At 31.6% G+C, this 17,491-nt stretch overlaps 1 protein-coding gene across 1 annotated transcript in view; it reads left to right on the top strand.

The window, feature by feature from the left end:
* The window catches only part of Cht5 (Chitinase 5), a 48,543-nt gene that overhangs the window by 17,920 nt on the left and 13,132 nt on the right, over window positions 1–17,491 (top strand). The window contains exons 3-7 of the mRNA XM_076401807.1: window positions 6,006–6,175; window positions 10,861–11,026; window positions 11,078–11,300; window positions 11,358–11,481; window positions 16,147–16,344. Coding sequence (XP_076257922.1) covers window positions 6,006–6,175; window positions 10,861–11,026; window positions 11,078–11,300; window positions 11,358–11,481; window positions 16,147–16,344 — 881 coding nt within the window. The remainder of the gene's footprint in view (window positions 1–6,005; window positions 6,176–10,860; window positions 11,027–11,077; window positions 11,301–11,357; window positions 11,482–16,146; window positions 16,345–17,491) is intronic.

Raw genomic sequence — 17,491 nt, 5'->3', positions numbered from 1 at the left:
CATTATGCCCGACGAGAAACATTTTTTTATGATCCCTTAGTCGATAAAATACAAATACTCTTTGATATTTCATTAAAACAATTTCAACTAACGAATCGTTGAAGTAATCTGGATATATCCTAAAATATTGATAAGTGTAATCACATTGTGATGAATTTCCTTTCAAGGAGAAACAATATCGTTGAGCTAAATTAACTTCTCAACGAAATACGGGTTCGTAAACAATAAAAATATCGTACAATACTACATCAATCAATCATATACTATATCTTGTTCGATTCTTTGCAGTCTGCGTCAATTTGGAGGACAATTATGCCATTATGCCCGACGAGAAACATTTTTTTATGATCCCTTAGTCGATAAAATACAAATACTCTTTGATATTTCATTAAAACAATTTCAACTAACGAATCGTTGAAGTAATCTGGATATATCCTAAAATATTGATAAGTGTAATCACATTGTGATGAATTTCCTTTCAAGGAGAAACAATATCGTTGAGCTAAATTAACTTCTCAACGAAATACGGGTTCGTAAACAATAAAAATATCGTACAATACTACATCAATCAATCATATACTATATCTTGTTCGATTCTTTGCAGTCTGCGTCAATTTAGAGGACAATTATGCCATTATGCCTGACGAGAAACATTTTTTTATGATCCCTTAGTCGATAAAATACAAATACTCTTTGATATTTCATTAAAACAATTTCAACTAATTATTCGTTGAAGTAATCTGGATATATCCTAAAATACTGATAAGTGCAATCACATTGTGATGAATTTCCTTTCAAGGAGAAACAATATCGTTGAGCGTTTCTTTCATCTTTATTGATGTTTCCAATACCCCAACTATAAACTTTTATTTATATTATTATTACAATTTATCTAGTAAACTTAATAGGTATTTATTAACTTCAATTATCAATTTAAGCAACGTAGTAAATATTCGTCGATGCCAATTTCAGTTTATTTTAAGTTAAGTGTATCAACTGTCAGTTCCAGAGATATCCTAAAATATTGATAAGTGCAATCACATTGTGATGAATTTCCTTTCAAGGGGAAACAATATCGTTGAGCTAAATTAATTTCTCAACGAAATACGGGTTCGTAAACAATAAAAATATCGTACAATACTACATCAATCAATCATATACTATATCTTGTTCGATTCTTTGCAGTCTGCGTCAATTTGGAGGACAATTATGTCATTATGCCTGACGAGAAACATTTTTTTATGATCCCTTAGTCGATAGAATACAAATACTCTTTGATATTTCATTAACACAATTTCAACTAACGAATCGTTGAAGCAATCTGGATATATCCTAAAATATTGATAAGTGTAATCACATTTTGATGAATTTCCTTTCAAGGAGAAACAAAATCGTTGAGCTAAATTAACTTCTCAACGAAATAAGGGTTCGTAAACAATAAAAATATCCTGCAATACTACATCAATCAATCATATACTATATCTTGTTCGATTCTCTGCAGTCTGCGTCAATTTAGAGGACAATTATGCCATTATGCCTGACGAGAAACATTTTTTTATAATCCCTTAGTCGATAAAATACAAATACTCTTCGATATTTCATTAACACAATTTCAACTAACGAATCGTTGAAGCAATCTGGATATATCCTAAAATATTGATAAGTGTAATCACATTGTGATGAATTTCCTTTCAAGGAGAAACACTATCGTTGAGCTAAATTAACTTCTCAATGAAATACGGGTTCATAAACAATAAAAATATCGTACAATACTACATCAATCAATCATATACTATATCTTGTTCGATTCTTTGCAGTCTGCGTCAATTTGGAGGACAATTATGTCATTATGCCTGACGAGAAACATTTTTTTATGATCCCTTAGTCGATAGAATACAAATACTCTTTGATATTTCATTAACACAATTTCAACTAACGAATCGTTGAAGCAATCTGGATATATCCTAAAATATTGATAAGTGTAATCACATTTTGATGAATTTCCTTTCAAGGAGAAACAAAATCGTTGAGCTAAATTAACTTCTCAACGAAATAAGGGTTCGTAAACAATAAAAATATCCTACAATACTACATCAATCAATCATATACTATATCTTGTTCGATTCTTTGCAGTCTGCGTCAATTTGGAGGACAATTATGTCATTATGCCTGACGAGAAACATTTTTTTATGATCCCTTAGTCGATAGAATACAAATACTCTTTGATATTTCATTAACACAATTTCAACTAACGAATCGTTGAAGCAATCTGGATATATCCTAAAATATTGATAAGTGTAATCACATTTTGATGAATTTCCTTTCAAGGAGAAACAAAATCGTTGAGCTAAATTAACTTCTCAACGAAATAAGGGTTCGTAAACAATAAAAATATCCTACAATACTACATCAATCAATCATATACTATATCTTGTTCGATTCTTTGCAGTCTGCGTCAATTTAGAGGACAATTATGCCATTATGCCTGACGAGAAACATTTTTTTATAATCCCTTAGTCGATAAAATACAAATACTCTTCGATATTTCATTAACACAATTTCAACTAACGAATCGTTGAAGCAATCTGGATATATCCTAAAATATTGATAAGTGTAATCACATTGTGATGAATTTCCTTTCAAGGAGAAACACTATCGTTGAGCTAAATTAACTTCTCAATGAAATACGGGTTCATAAACAATAAAAATATCGTACAATACTACATCAATCAATCATATACTATATCTTGTTCGATTCTTTGCAATCTGCGTCAATTTGGAGGACAATTATGCCATTATGCCTGACGAGAAACATTTTTTTATAATCCCTTAGTCGATAAAATACAAATACTCTTTGATTTTTCATTAAAACAATTTCAACTAACGAATCGTTGAAGTAATCTGGATATATCCTAAAATATTGATAAGTGTAATCACATTGTGATGAATTTCCTTTCAAGGAGAAACAATATCGTTGAGCTAAATTAATTTCTCAACGAAATACGAGTTCGTAAACAGAAAAATATCATACAATACTACATCAATCAATCATATACTATATCTTGTTCGATTCTTTGCAGTCTGTGTCAATTTGGAGGACAATTATGCCATTATGCCCGACGAGAAACATTTTTTTATAATCCCTTAGTCGATAAAATACAAATACTCTTTGATATTTCATTAGAACAATTTCAACTAATGAATCGTTGAAGTAATCTGGATATATCCTAAAATACTGATAAGTGCAATCACATTGTGATGAATTTCCTTTCAAGGAGAAACAATATCGTTGAGCGTTTCTTTCATCTTTATTGATGTTTCCAATACCCCAACTATAAACTTTTATTTATATTATTATTACAATTTATCTAGTAAACTTAATAGGTATTTATTAACTTCAATTATCAATTTAAACAAAGTAGTAAGTATTCGTCGATGCCAATTTCAGTTTAGTTTAAGTTAAGTGTATCAACTGTCAGTTCCAGAGATATCCTCAAATATTGATAAGTGTAATGACATTATGATGAATTTCCTTTCAAGGAGAAACAATATCGTTGAGCTAAATTAATTTCTCAACGAAATACGGGTTCGTAAACAATAAAAATATCGTACAATACTGATATCTTCGATTATATCTTGTTCGATTCTTTGCAGTCTGTGTCAATTTGGAGGACAATTATGCCATTATGCCTGACGAGAAACATTTTTTTATAATCCCTTAATCGATAAAATACAAATACTCTTTGATATTTCATTAAAACAATTTCAACTAACGAATCGTTGAAGTAATCTGGATATTTCGTCAATGTAAAACGAGGCATTCGATATTTTAATGCAGAAAAACATGGATAACGTACAATCCGGTTTTGAATCTATTAATTAGTTTGCGAGTTCGAACATCAAAGCTCAACGGAATTTTTAAAAAAATTAGCTTGGCAAAGTATCGATAATCTCGTCATTTGATTGGGTCATTTTTAACCATTTATTTATTAAATACACTCGGCGAGTAGTTTATGGATTGGCGGTTATGAAGTGGAGAAGATTAAATCGTCGAAATAATTACAGAGATCAAAATATCAGAATTTCCCGGATTCGAGGATAGTAATTCCCTGTAATATCTGTTAAAAAACATGTTGCCTTTTTTTTGGAAAATATGTAGCGTTACGTGTAATTAATATAATAAAATTCGGTTTATGATTACTTTTTACTAGCATTGGGAACTATCGACTGAAAATAGTAACTATTATTTTCAGTAAAATGCACGGTTCGACTGTTTTATTCAATTTTTGATAACGACGAAAATGTACGAACCCTTTTCTGTATACATTGTGAGAGAGAAAAGGAAGGAGATAAATGCTTGGAGCAGTTAAATTTATATGTAATTATATTTTCCAATGGTAGTATAAGCCAAACGGAGATGTATATATTCCATTACGTACTAACTATAAAATAGAAAAGGAAAAAAATAATTATTGAATACTATACCCATGCAATTTAGGATTTCTTTTTAAAGGAAGTAGAACTACTTTTATATATGAATGTTCTGTGGATCTGTAAAAAGGAATGCAATTTTTCTATGGTATGGAATAATATCCCACAAAAGTTTTAACGCATATTAATATGTAATTGTTATTTTTAAATAATATACCATTATAAAGATGGACATTACAATAGAACTTAAACAAAACCTAATAAGTAAAGATGTACAATAACCATAAATACTAAATAAAAATTAAACATATACCTAATCATCAGAAAGAAAAACTAATCCTTGACCTAATTAAAAATGATCGCACAATAACTACTAGAGCTTTTTTAAATAAAGTAAATGCCTTATTTATTATTGAGCGGAAATATTTTTTAATAAAAATGGGGAGGAAAAATGGAGAGAGTAATCGAAATATTACCTATTATTGCCATAAAAACAGTCAAAAATATTTTACTATTTATCATTCATAATTTTAAACTTTTTACCCTATTACATTAACAATCTTGAAAAATATCATTCAAAATGATGCTATATTAATTATTATTATTATTATTATTTACAAGCAAACTACCAAAAAAAAACTATATATATTACATATAAATCTAAGTAAGCATAAAATGGATACATTTTTGCCAAGGGCGCGGCTAGGACGACACAGCCAGAACATTAAAAATCAGTAGAATGAAACTAGTAGTACCAAAAATAGTAACTAAAAGTACACGACTGAAACACACACACACACACAAAACTTCCGGTCTTATCCAGCTTAGTTACCGGAGTGACTGGGATTATTTTCACTGTTGATTTTGCACTCTTGCCTAAGGACAATCACAAATATTAGATAACCACAAACATAAATTTACGACCATGCCCCAGAAGGATTCGAACCCGCGACAATCGCAACAGCAGGAGGACCGTTCTGTCGCCTTTACCACTGTATCAACCACAACAATTTATTCTAATTATCTTTATAAATCCACAGAATAAAATACATTAAAATATAGCAATAATTATAGATAATTTAAAGAAATAAAAAAATTATCTGTTAGCTTTTCGTCTCTAAAATTGGTGTCGGAACATTCAAAGCCTGCATTCTATTCAAACTATCAACTGAAATATTATTTTGGCAGCTTCTCTTCGCAACTGATATTTTACCCAACAGTTTTAAATCACTTCTTCTTTATATTTTAGTTATAATTCGTTTTGGGGTACCAACTGAAAATAACAGTTATTTTTCATTTGCTAAAACTCTATTACACAAAAACAAACATTTAGTCAAGGAAAGGAAAATTGCTTTTTGGTTTCATACTCAATATATGGTAATTTCTATTAACAGGGATATAGTTAGGTCCACAGATTTTCAATATGATTTTACGATTTTTAATACATTAGCATCACTTATTGATACTTTGATGACTTTACTGACTTATTGATACATGCAGACATGAAATAGTTTTGAAAATATCAAAATTATCAAAATATTTTAAACGTTTCTAATTAAGATATTTGATTTCAGTTGCTGACCAGTCAAGGGTTGTGTGTTATTGGGGTACATGGGCTATATACCGTCCAGGGATCGGAAGTTATTCCATGAATGATATCCCCATCGACCTCTGCACTCATGTTATTTATTCATTCATTGGAGTTAACGACAAATCCTGGGATATTCTCATCATTGATCCTGAAGTAAGTATATAACAAGTAAGCTAAAATATCATATTATTGGACAATAATTCATAAAACTAAATGATTTAAGAAATAAATCATTTGAAAAAATCGAGCAATAGATTAGCTTGACATATATTGTAGTATCCTGTTCAAAAATGAATCAGTTATTATGAATTAACAAACGTGGTTAAATACAGACTGATAATATTATTTATTCTAGATATTCCACTGAAACGAATATATGGTCCAGAAAATAGACATAAATCCCTAAAATAGTTTTTAATAATCTAAATTATTATTATAAAGAACTATTTATTATTGACGCCCAATATACATATATGTGCTATCTAGATAGAAAATGTAATGTATCACAAATAGAATATGCTACTATAACTACATTTTATTATAGCATTGCGATCACAGGTCAATTGAAAAGTCGCCGTTCTACCATAGAAAAACACACATTTTTGACAAAATTTATTTTTCTTTATTCAACATAATTCCCTTTACGGATGATACACTGATTATAGCGATCTTCCAACTTTTCGATACCATTTTTGTAGTACGATTTGTCCTTTGCTTCAAAATAGGCCTCAGTTTCGGCGATCACCTCTTCATTAGACCCAAAATTTCTTCCCAGCGGGCATTTTTTGATATCTGAGAACAGAAAGAATAGTCGTTGGGTGCCGGATCTGGAGAATACGGTGGATGAGGAAGCAATTTGAAGCCCAATTCATGGATTTTTTCCATCGTTTTCACTGACTTGTGACAAGATGAATTGTCTTGGTTAAGCAGCACATTCTTTTTCTTTCAAATGCGACCGTTTTTCGGCGATTTCGTCCTTCAAAAAGCCTAATAATGCTATGTAATAGTAGCTGTTGGTGGTCCTTCCCTTTTCAAGGTAGTCAATAAACATTATTCCATGCGTATTCCATAATACAGACGCCATAACCTTACTAGCCACCTGTTACGTTTTCTCACGCTTTGGAGCGGGTTCATCGTATGCAGTCCACTCGGATGATTGTCGATTGGACTTCGGAATGAAATGATGGAGCCATGTTTCATCCATTGTCACATATCGACGCAAATACTCGGGTTTATTACGCTTGATCATGTTCAAACACTGCTCCGAATCATCAATTCATCGTTGTTTTTGGTCAAAAGTGAGTTCGCGTGGCACCTACTTTGCACATAACTTTCTCATAACCAAATATTCGTGAATGATATGATGTACACGTTCAGTTGATATCTTTAGAGTGTCTGGTATTTCATTCAATTCCAATTTACGGTCATTCAAAATCATTTTGTGAATTGTTTTAATGTTTTCGTCGGTAACAACTTATTTTGGGCGTCCACTGCGTTCGCCGTCTTCAATGCTCATTTCGCCACGTTTAAAATTAGCATACAAATCCTTGATGGTTGATTTTCCTGGAGCAGTTTCCGGAAACTCGGCATCAAGCCAAGTTTTTGCTTCAACTGTATTTTTTCCCTTCAAAAAGCAATATTTTATCAACACGCTAAATTCCTTTTTATCCCTTTTTTTCACAATAACAAAAGTTGCTTCACTCAAAATTCTGTATTTCACAAAGTAGTTATCCGACAGCTGTCAAATTTATACACGCATTTTTTGAGGGTTAGGGCTAACTAAAAAATATGGATTTATTTCTAATAGCGCCATCTATGTGTCAGGGCTGGGACTTTTCAATTGACCTGTTACTTCCTATTGAAGACAATAGCGGAGAAGTGACCAGCAACTACAACACGCATGTAATGAGACAAATAAATCCATGGATACGAGAATATATCAGTCCATATTGATTTCACATACAATAAAACTGTTCATATGCCAATAAATATGAATAATACTATATCCCCAAGTCAAAAGTTCGTTGGAAGAATCACATTAAAAAGAAATGAAGAGAAATTGAACTAGGATTCAAAAATTGTATTGGTTATTTAGACGATCTGAATTATCTGTATATAATAAGATGCTGCTATACAAGCAGATAACAAAACTTATATGAACCTACGAAGTTCAGTTCTGCGAAAAGTTAAAGAATGTTTACAAATTTTTACATTTTATTATCAAAAAAAACATTAAAAATTAATTTCGAAATAATTGATAAAAGTTTAAAGTTACCAGTCGTTACAATACTTGGTGGTTTCTATAACGAATTTCATGAATAAATATTTAGTTTAAATAAAGAACCAGCGAACCAGAGCGCACAAAGTTATATGTCCTCTCCTCATTACATATACAAAACTAAAACAGGAAAAACCGAGAGAAACACAAACAAGATTCCCATTGTTTGGTGGGGTTAAAGTCGCTGCCACCGTTAAAAGGCGCACATTGCAGGAATTCATATTCGGCCGCAGAGGAACATGAATAAGAAATGAGCGCTCGGAGAAATAAAACAACATAATTTATAGCTTTGGAAGCTTAAAGTCATATTTCAGTGGAAATAGCTCGACGTTGGAAAAATGAGATTTTTTCATGGAACACTAACACTGATTAATTAATAGGAAATATCTGTTACAAATTATTGGATACATCACTTGGGATACTTAAAATTTACTCTGCTGTTCATTAATTAGTTAATAGTTAATCAATAAAGTTAGCAATATACCCAGCACATAATCTTTTGACTTCTGCTAATTTTTGCACACTGTTTATTTAGTTTAATTATCTGGTCGTAACTTCTCACTCAAATTTTTGATTATTGTGGCAGCAAAAGTGTCAAATATTTTAAAATTGGAAGTAATATGTGAAGGTACATATGTGAAGGTACGTATACTGTTTAACTAACATTGTAATATTGTTTTTAAATATTCCTTTAATATAATATTATTTCGAAACTTACACATCATCTGGTACACTCGTTTGTTATGACCGATCAGACTCACAGAGGTAGTTATTTATTAGAATAAGTTTCAAGAATTTAAGTTATAACATGTAAGTTGTAATTTGTGAAAGGGTTTAGAAGACAAAAACTACTAATTTACTTGAAAATATTATTTTATTTAACGGAAAGAAGAGACTGGTTAAACGGTGATACAAAGCGACACCGAGGGTAAAAACAAACCCCGAAAATCCATCTCATTGGTTCACCATTCAGACAGTAAAAAAAATCATGAATTGTCTGTTCTAAAGAAACTTCCACTGGGATATATGTTGAGGTTATTTCGTCTGGACAACCTAGAGTGTCGTAAAATTATGTTTGAGTATCGCCTGTACCTTCGTCCGCCAGTAAACCTTTGAAAATATTCGAAGTGTCGCTGTCTCTACCCAAATTTCCATAGTATCCCTTTATGATCATTTCCCAGCTTTGGTGATTCCATCTCCTAATAGCATACGGCTGAGCTAGTGAAATCCGTATTTGGTGGCCTTACACCTTGAACTATGATACATGTGTCGGGAATCCACAGACTAGGGGTGTTTTTCAAAATATGAATGTTTCTTATTTGGAACAGTTTATGGATATGGGTCGTTGAGCATATTTAATCCTCCTTTTGTAACCTTACAGCTTCAGCTACGATACTTTTGCCCGAAATCTATCGAGTAACTGCGGAATTACCAATCCCAAGTTAACCTGCCTTATTTTCTTGATAATAGAATTTTATAATAGATTATAATAGAATTTTATAATATTATAATAGAATTTCCTTCAACTTCAGCATGTTTATAACGATCCTTAGATATAGGCCTTCGTTTCATGAACATACTTTTCTGCCAAATTTGTTTTAGAGGTGTGATAAAAGTTACAGGGAATCAAATCTGGAGAATAAACTAGATATTGGATTCAATGATTTTAGATACATATTCTTGAGATATGTGGCTTGTTTCTTTTGTTTTTTTTTTTAAATTTTACTGTGAGGTAATGCACAAGCAAATATTTTCTTGCGACAATTGATTCGTCCGGGATCGGATCTCTTGGACGGCAATAATAAACTATGGCTTATTAAATCGAATTTCTTATCCCCAGTCTTATCCATTACCCCCACACTGTCTTATAGCAGTCATCAAACAATTGCATCATACCAATACATTTGCGGTCTTGGTCCGCGTAGTGGTAAAGACGAAAGGACGGTCCACCTACAATTGCAATAGTTGCGGGTTCGAATCCTGCTGGGACATGGTAGTATATTTATATTTGTGATTGTTCAACATTTGTGACAAGGAAAATGATCCCAGTCACGCCAGTAACCAGACTGGGTACGACCGGATGTCTTCTAGGATGATTTCTAAGTTGGTCACTTGCTAGTAGGTAGGCTTAATGCCAAGTACCGTGGTTCGGAGCCCTCGTTAAACTGTAGGTCCAATCCAGATAAACCCTCGTTGGTAAAAGGAGACTTTAAAATATACAAAGAAAAACAAACAGATTTATTTAAATATTAATAATCCTGTCTAAGATTTTGTTCTTTTTCTACATAGTCACGTCGATTAGCAACAACAAGCTGTGGCCATATATTTCTGTTTTATTATAATTTTATATAATTTAATGCAATTTTTGATCTTAGTAGTGCTTTTAACTATTAGAAAATATAATTATGATAAACCTATTGGAAAATATTTCATAACATATTAGAGATTACTGTAGTTATTCTATTTAAGAGTAATTAAGCAACAAAAATATAATTAAATACAACATGTTTGCAATATTGTATATTAAATAAAATGTTATTAACAATTTTGTTTATTACAGTTTGACATTATGGATACCGGCTTTAAGAATTTCTCCGCCCTCAAAAGTCAACACCCCAACGTTAAATTCATGGTGGCTGTAGGGGGATGGGCGGAAGGAGGTGAAAAATACTCGGCGATGGTGGCGCAAAAGTCTAGAAGAGATTCCTTTATACATAGCGTCGTCAGTAAGTAGTACCGAAATTATCAAAATTAGACATTAACATAATATCTTATAGATTTCATGAACGAATACGGTTTCGATGGTTTCGATCTGGACTGGGAGTACCCGGGAGCCGCGGATAGAGGCGGTAAGTTTTCCGACAAGAACGTCTTCCTTTACTTTGTCCAGGAATTACGACGAGCTTTCGAGAAGCAGGGTAAAGGCTGGGAGATCACTATGGCGGTGCCGGTTGCTAAGTTCCGTTTGGATGAGGGATATCATGTGCCTGAACTTTGCGAGTAGGTTTCTGTATATGATTATACGAAAATGGGGTTTTACCGTGAGGTTTATTGCAGGACTTTGGATGCCATACACGTCATGACGTACGATTTGCGTGGAAACTGGGCTGGTTTTGCTGATACGCACAGTGCATTGTACAAGAGGCCTCATGATCAGTGGGCATATGAAAAGCTCAATGTGGTAAGGTTTTATCAAATATTTTAGTTTCATAATTTTACGATTCGAGTATACTTATGCGATTGAACACAACGAACTAAGGATCACTTCTTGCATAGCGTGATTTAAAGATAAATGTTACAGTTTAAATATAAAAGCTTCGTTGAAAAGAAATAGTTTAGATATCGCTACAACCTTGTTTCAAAAACCTACATCTTATGAAACTTGACGAATGTACGAAAATAATGCCAATAATATGAAATTTATTTCGGAATATAAATCTTCGGTCGCATAGATTTCATCCAGATCTTCAGAGGATGAAGGTAAAGGTGAATTCGACTTCTAGAAGCGCCATAAATCTCTTGGCGAGAGATGTAAGGTGTCCCAATCTGTTGGCAAAGTGGCAATGGCTTACATACCAAACGCACCACTATAACTCCAAGTAGACACCAAGTAAAAGGAAATAGGCTATCAAAGATATTGCTTTTATCTTCGATGGTTGAATATAAGTAAATAAATATAAGGTAAATATCAAGTTATTTCGATATATCGATTATGATAATATATACCTTGCATTCCTATGTATTGGACTGTTTTATGAAAGGGACTGTATTAGTGTTTACCATGTTCTGTTACCGACATAAGCTTATATTTTCAATATTTGCATTATCACTTGAATTACAACTATCGATATTTATCCATCCATAATTAATTTTTTAAAGATTTATTTTATGTCAAACATATTTTTTTTAATTATTTAATTAATACTTGGTTACTAGTCGTTTCAGTCTAACTTACAATTTGTGTTTATGATAACTTAAAACTAGGTATATAACTAGGAGGACCTATCGGCCCTATCTCAGTCTCTGGTGAAATAATATTTATACATGTCACTGCTGTATATTTTAATATATGTACCTCACTGCACAACACTACACAACATCAGATGGTTTGATACTTTTGTGTCTGTGTCCTGTTTACTTTTTACTTTCATTAATTTTTATTTCCCAAGCTTGTGTCCAATTATTTATATTGTCACTTGTCTGTTGTAATTTTCGTGAGGCTTCTTCACTATTTTCTCCGACAGCTGTAATCGCAGTATCATCAGCAAGTGTAGCCATCGTGATATTTTCCATTTTTTTTTCGTGTGGTATATCACAAGTGTAAAGTAGATAAAGTATTAATCCCAGTACACTTCCTTGTGTAGACCCGCTTTAGTTTTTTTTATTGTAGAGTAAGCTTCTTCTTGTTTGACTCCAAACATTCTGGTTGTAATGTATGATTTTAATAGTTCGGTGTGTTGTTTTGGTAATATTTGTTGTAGTTTATGAACAAGGCCTTCATGCTAAACCTTATCGAAAGCATGTGCTACATCTAAGAATATAGCTGAGCATACTTTTTTAATTTCGTATCCTTTTTCAATAACATCTATTATTCTGTGGACCTAGTCAATTGTTAAGTGCTTGCTAATAAACCCATACTAGTGTGTTGTTATAAATTTTTTCTCTCTATGATCGGTTTTATTTTTTTCAACAGAAGTTTTTCAAAAACCTTAGATATTACTGGCAGCAGTGATATAGGTCTGTAGGCTTTTATTTCGTTTTATTCGTATTAACGAAGCTAAGCGATTTCAAAAGCTCCTTGTGAAACCATCTTTAGCATAAGGAGAAGAGGACCGAATGGACAAGTGGTTGGACGGGGTAAGGGTGGGTCTATACGATGGATACATCAAAACTTTTCAGCTAATTTCTCTCAATATTTGATATAATTTTCTATTGAATAATCCTGTCCACATTTTATCGTCCATGAGCAGTGGTTTCAAAGATTATTTGGGTTTGTTTCCGCAGCTATTAACAGAAGGAAAGAAAGTTCATTCTTTCTTTAATTGCTAATTTTTCATATTAATTAGGCGAGAATTCAGTCTCATTGATTTTTGGAGAAAATTGTATCTCTATCAGGAAATAAGATGGATATTATTCGAGATTTCTCGAACTATCTGCTTAAACATAATAAATATAACAATTAATAAAATAAATTATAACAATTAAATGATTTATCTTTCGTAATCTAACATATATCTCCAATATAACCATATTTGTATCTTTATCAGACCTACGTTTTTCGAACAGCAGCAATCTTGTTAGAGCCATATTAATGGACCCTTTTTATGAGTGTTTCTATACCTTCCTAACAGTAACAGACAATAAAATCATCAATAAAAATCAGTGGTATGCTGTCTCCAGACCATTACACCTAATGGATTTTTTTGCGACAGCTTATATGATATTGTTCTCGTGTTATTCGGATAAATCTACTTTGTGAAGTGCTTTAAACATTGTCGCTACAAGTAACTGAATCTCATTGATGTACTCGGAGTTTACACTCCCTTTTCAAAAAAAATTTGTTTTTGTTGTTTAAAAAGAGTCTTTTCTTCGCCTGAAATAAAAATATACTATACTGAAGCTTTCTTTGTAAATAACAAGTTACTTTACTCGTATCATATATTTATCATCTTTTATTTCAATATGACAATTTTACTTAATTCTCCGCTTATCATTTTTTGTAATATTTTTTTCTCTTTCTTGTCTAAATATATTTATAGTCGACCTAACATAAGTCACAATTTTATTGAACACGGTGCTTTATTTTATTATTTTTCAAAGAATATTGTAAGTTATTACTGACAAGCTAAACTCTTAAAATATGACCATTTTGTTAACATTTTTTTTTACTGTTTATTGAGCCAGGAGTGTTTATAAATTTATACCCAGAAACTCCATTTTTGTAGCAACAAACAAAAATATGTACCTTTGATTCATTGTAATAACTACCAACAATGAAACTAAGGCTTTTGTCCCCTAAGTCCACTAGATAAATTATTTTTATAGAAATATATGCGAATTTGTGGCCCAATTAATATGCGAAAATAATATAAACTATTTGTTTCCATAATTATATTTAAAATAGAAAATACATGTTACTGATGACTTCTTAATATTACATAATAATTAAATTTATTTGCCCCAGCTGTGTTCAAAAATAATTAAAACTATTAGTAAACTTGATCGCCTGGTATGAAAAATGACGCTTGAACGAGACAATGTCTGTCAGGTCTGCTAGTTTATATAGAAAATGGTTATATTAATTAATAAAATAACAGAGAGAAATCAGAATAGAGGCCCATTACAGGAATTGGTTCTTTGATAAAATTTGCTACACAGGTAACAGCTCTAACGTCACATTTTATTCACCAATGATATATACCTAAAAACAGTTTAATGTCAGAAAAAAATTGCTAAATAAAATCACTGAAATATATAAAATAAATATATCTAAAAAATATGAGTATAATATAATATTTTCTGTCTTTTCTCTCTTTCTTATTTTTTAGTATTAATGGTATTTAATAGAATCTATTAGAATTCTTTTTGTTTTCTTATACTGAAAACAAGCCTTGAGTCTTTCTCTGGAAGATCATTGTGTACGGTGTAAAAGGTTTTAAATTTGCTTATTTGTATCTGACAAAAATGTATTATATTAGAGACGTGGCAACATCACGGGATAAAATAAAGGATAGCTCAAAGACCTACTAACAGTATAATAAAACAATTTTGTTGGAGTCTGGGGCATAAGATTACCGGGCCGGTAGCTTACCTCTATAAAATCGGTCTCAGCTTGTCGGTCTACTGAGTTATTCATAATTGAATGCAAACAAAAGTTACGATTATAGACTTTTCTCGAAAGTTTTCAACAGGTCAAAACCTGAAATATATACTATGGTATAACATAACATTGTGTTAGTTCATATCTGGAATCATATCAGGAATATCTGGAATTAAAGGTATAGAGTTAAGTTGTAATATATCAACTACTGATATTATATTCCCCGTTAGTAAAGAATAATTTAATTTACTTAATTATCTAAAGCGTCCCGTGCTCATCTTCTTCACAAATTCCTAAAAGCAAATGAGATGAAAAAAAAAGAACTTATGATGAGCCTTTTGAATGATTTTTCAAATATGTATTTGTTGAAGGCTTGGTGGATACGTACTCAAAATATTTTTCCTTAAAGAAACGAACCCCTCCGAGCAGTTAAAAATTTTTAGAATTGACGGCGCTTAACATATTTGTTTTTAATCAGACAATAAGATTTTGCATTATTTAAGTACTGTATCGCTTTGCACTACTTCAGTTAATCCTCTCTTAAAAGGTTTGCATTCAGTAACTATTATTTTAGTGGAGTTTGGATCAATTATCAACTAGTTGATCCAATAATAAAAGTATATCGCCGTTTGCATAGCTTCTTTCGAAAGGGACTTCATTTCTGAAATTAAAAGTACCCCAACTTACAACAACAAAACACGCGGCAACGGTCATAATAAAAGACAGCCGAATACTTCTTAGAGTTAAAACAATTCTGCATTTTTACTATCTGTGCATCCAGGTATTCTTAGTTCAAGGATGCATTATACGAACTACACTATTTATATTTCGGGAATAGGAAAAAAAAACAAATAATTAAGCTGCGAATATATTTTTATTGTTTTTCAAAGTACTCGCCACGATGATCGATACACTTTTGCATACGCTTAAACCAATTTTCAAAGCATTTATTCCATTGCGAATGAGGTATCTTCAAAACATGATTTCTGAACGCTTCATTTGATTTTCATTGTATATTTATTTCAGAATGACGGTTTGCTCTTATGGGTCAATTACGGATGTTCGCCGAAGAAACTGATAGTCGGTGTACCATTCTACGGAAGAAGCTTCACCTTGAGCCAGAGTAACAACAACTATAATCTGGGAACCTACATCAACAAAGAAGCAGGTGGTGGCGATCCAGGTCCATACACTAACGCCACAGGAATGCTAGCTTACTACGAGGTACGATCCATTAACATTTTTACTAGACATAGCTAAATATTCAAAAATAATTTACAATCTAAAAATTCTACGTTTATTAAAAACGATTTTAAATTTATGTTTTCTTTTTCTGAAACTCCGTGGGCGAACAAGATTACCTCGTAACTCGTTGGAACGTGTTTATTTAACGTTTTGAAGAAATTGCCATCGGTCTGCGGTTACGTCGGTTCTTTCAAAAAAAAAATTGTGAGTTTTCCGCGGATTTTCCGATGACGCGAACCGTTTTAAGAGACTTGTTTCAAACCTAGTGGAGAAACTACAAATCGAAGTTGCTGTGTATCGATCTGTATGATTTATAGATATTTATATATATTAGACTAAGTAGTAATTAGATTTATTGGGGAATAATGTATGCTAACTGAAATGGAAATATATGCTTGTTAGTAGTGATTTGGGATAGAGCGTTTCACATTCCGTATAAATACGGTTTTCAATAATAATTTTGTTTTGATGTTTGAATGGATTGTTTATTTAAAATTGCTCTGATTATTGTTAGGAAATAACTGCAACTAAATATATTTTATCCTACAACAGTTGGAATATACTTAGCTTACTTTATGACTTTACAGATTTTGTTTTCAAGCGCAAAATTGTATTCAAAACAAATTTAGGAAGCAAACATATTTTTAAAGAACCAGAATTAATTTGTAACCTACTTAGTAAAAATAATCCATATTTTTTTCCTAAATATGTATTTAATAAATTGAAATCTCTGATGAGTTTATAATATAAACTGATGGTATTAAGAAGCTTATTTTTTTTACTTTTTTTTATAACATCTTTATTAGATACGCTTAGTACAATCTGAGTTATAAATACTTACTATATTATCACTTGTACTTGGATTAATTCACAAGCAAGACTAGTGACAAGACTAGACTTCAATCTCCTGACATCCTGCACGCTATCCAGCAGTTGTATTGCTTCCACATTAGTAATATTCTTTCATGTTTCAAGGCAAAATCTTGCTTAACTTCTCAAATCCATTTCATTTCCAGGTCATCGTGCATTTCTTCGTTGGTTACGTAGCGATAATTGCGATACGGTAATCAATTGAACAACGTTGTTTTGACAGCGTTGGATGACTAGTTGATTTGAATTTTTAGTG

The sequence above is a fragment of the Rhynchophorus ferrugineus genome, unplaced genomic scaffold, assembly GCF_030347505.1.
Source record: "Rhynchophorus ferrugineus isolate W39M unplaced genomic scaffold, kcgeb_rfMv2 rfM4, whole genome shotgun sequence".
Lineage (NCBI taxonomy): Eukaryota > Metazoa > Arthropoda > Insecta > Coleoptera > Curculionidae > Rhynchophorus > Rhynchophorus ferrugineus.
Note: the sequence above shows the minus strand (reverse complement) of the source record. Positions and strands in the feature narration are given on the sequence as shown.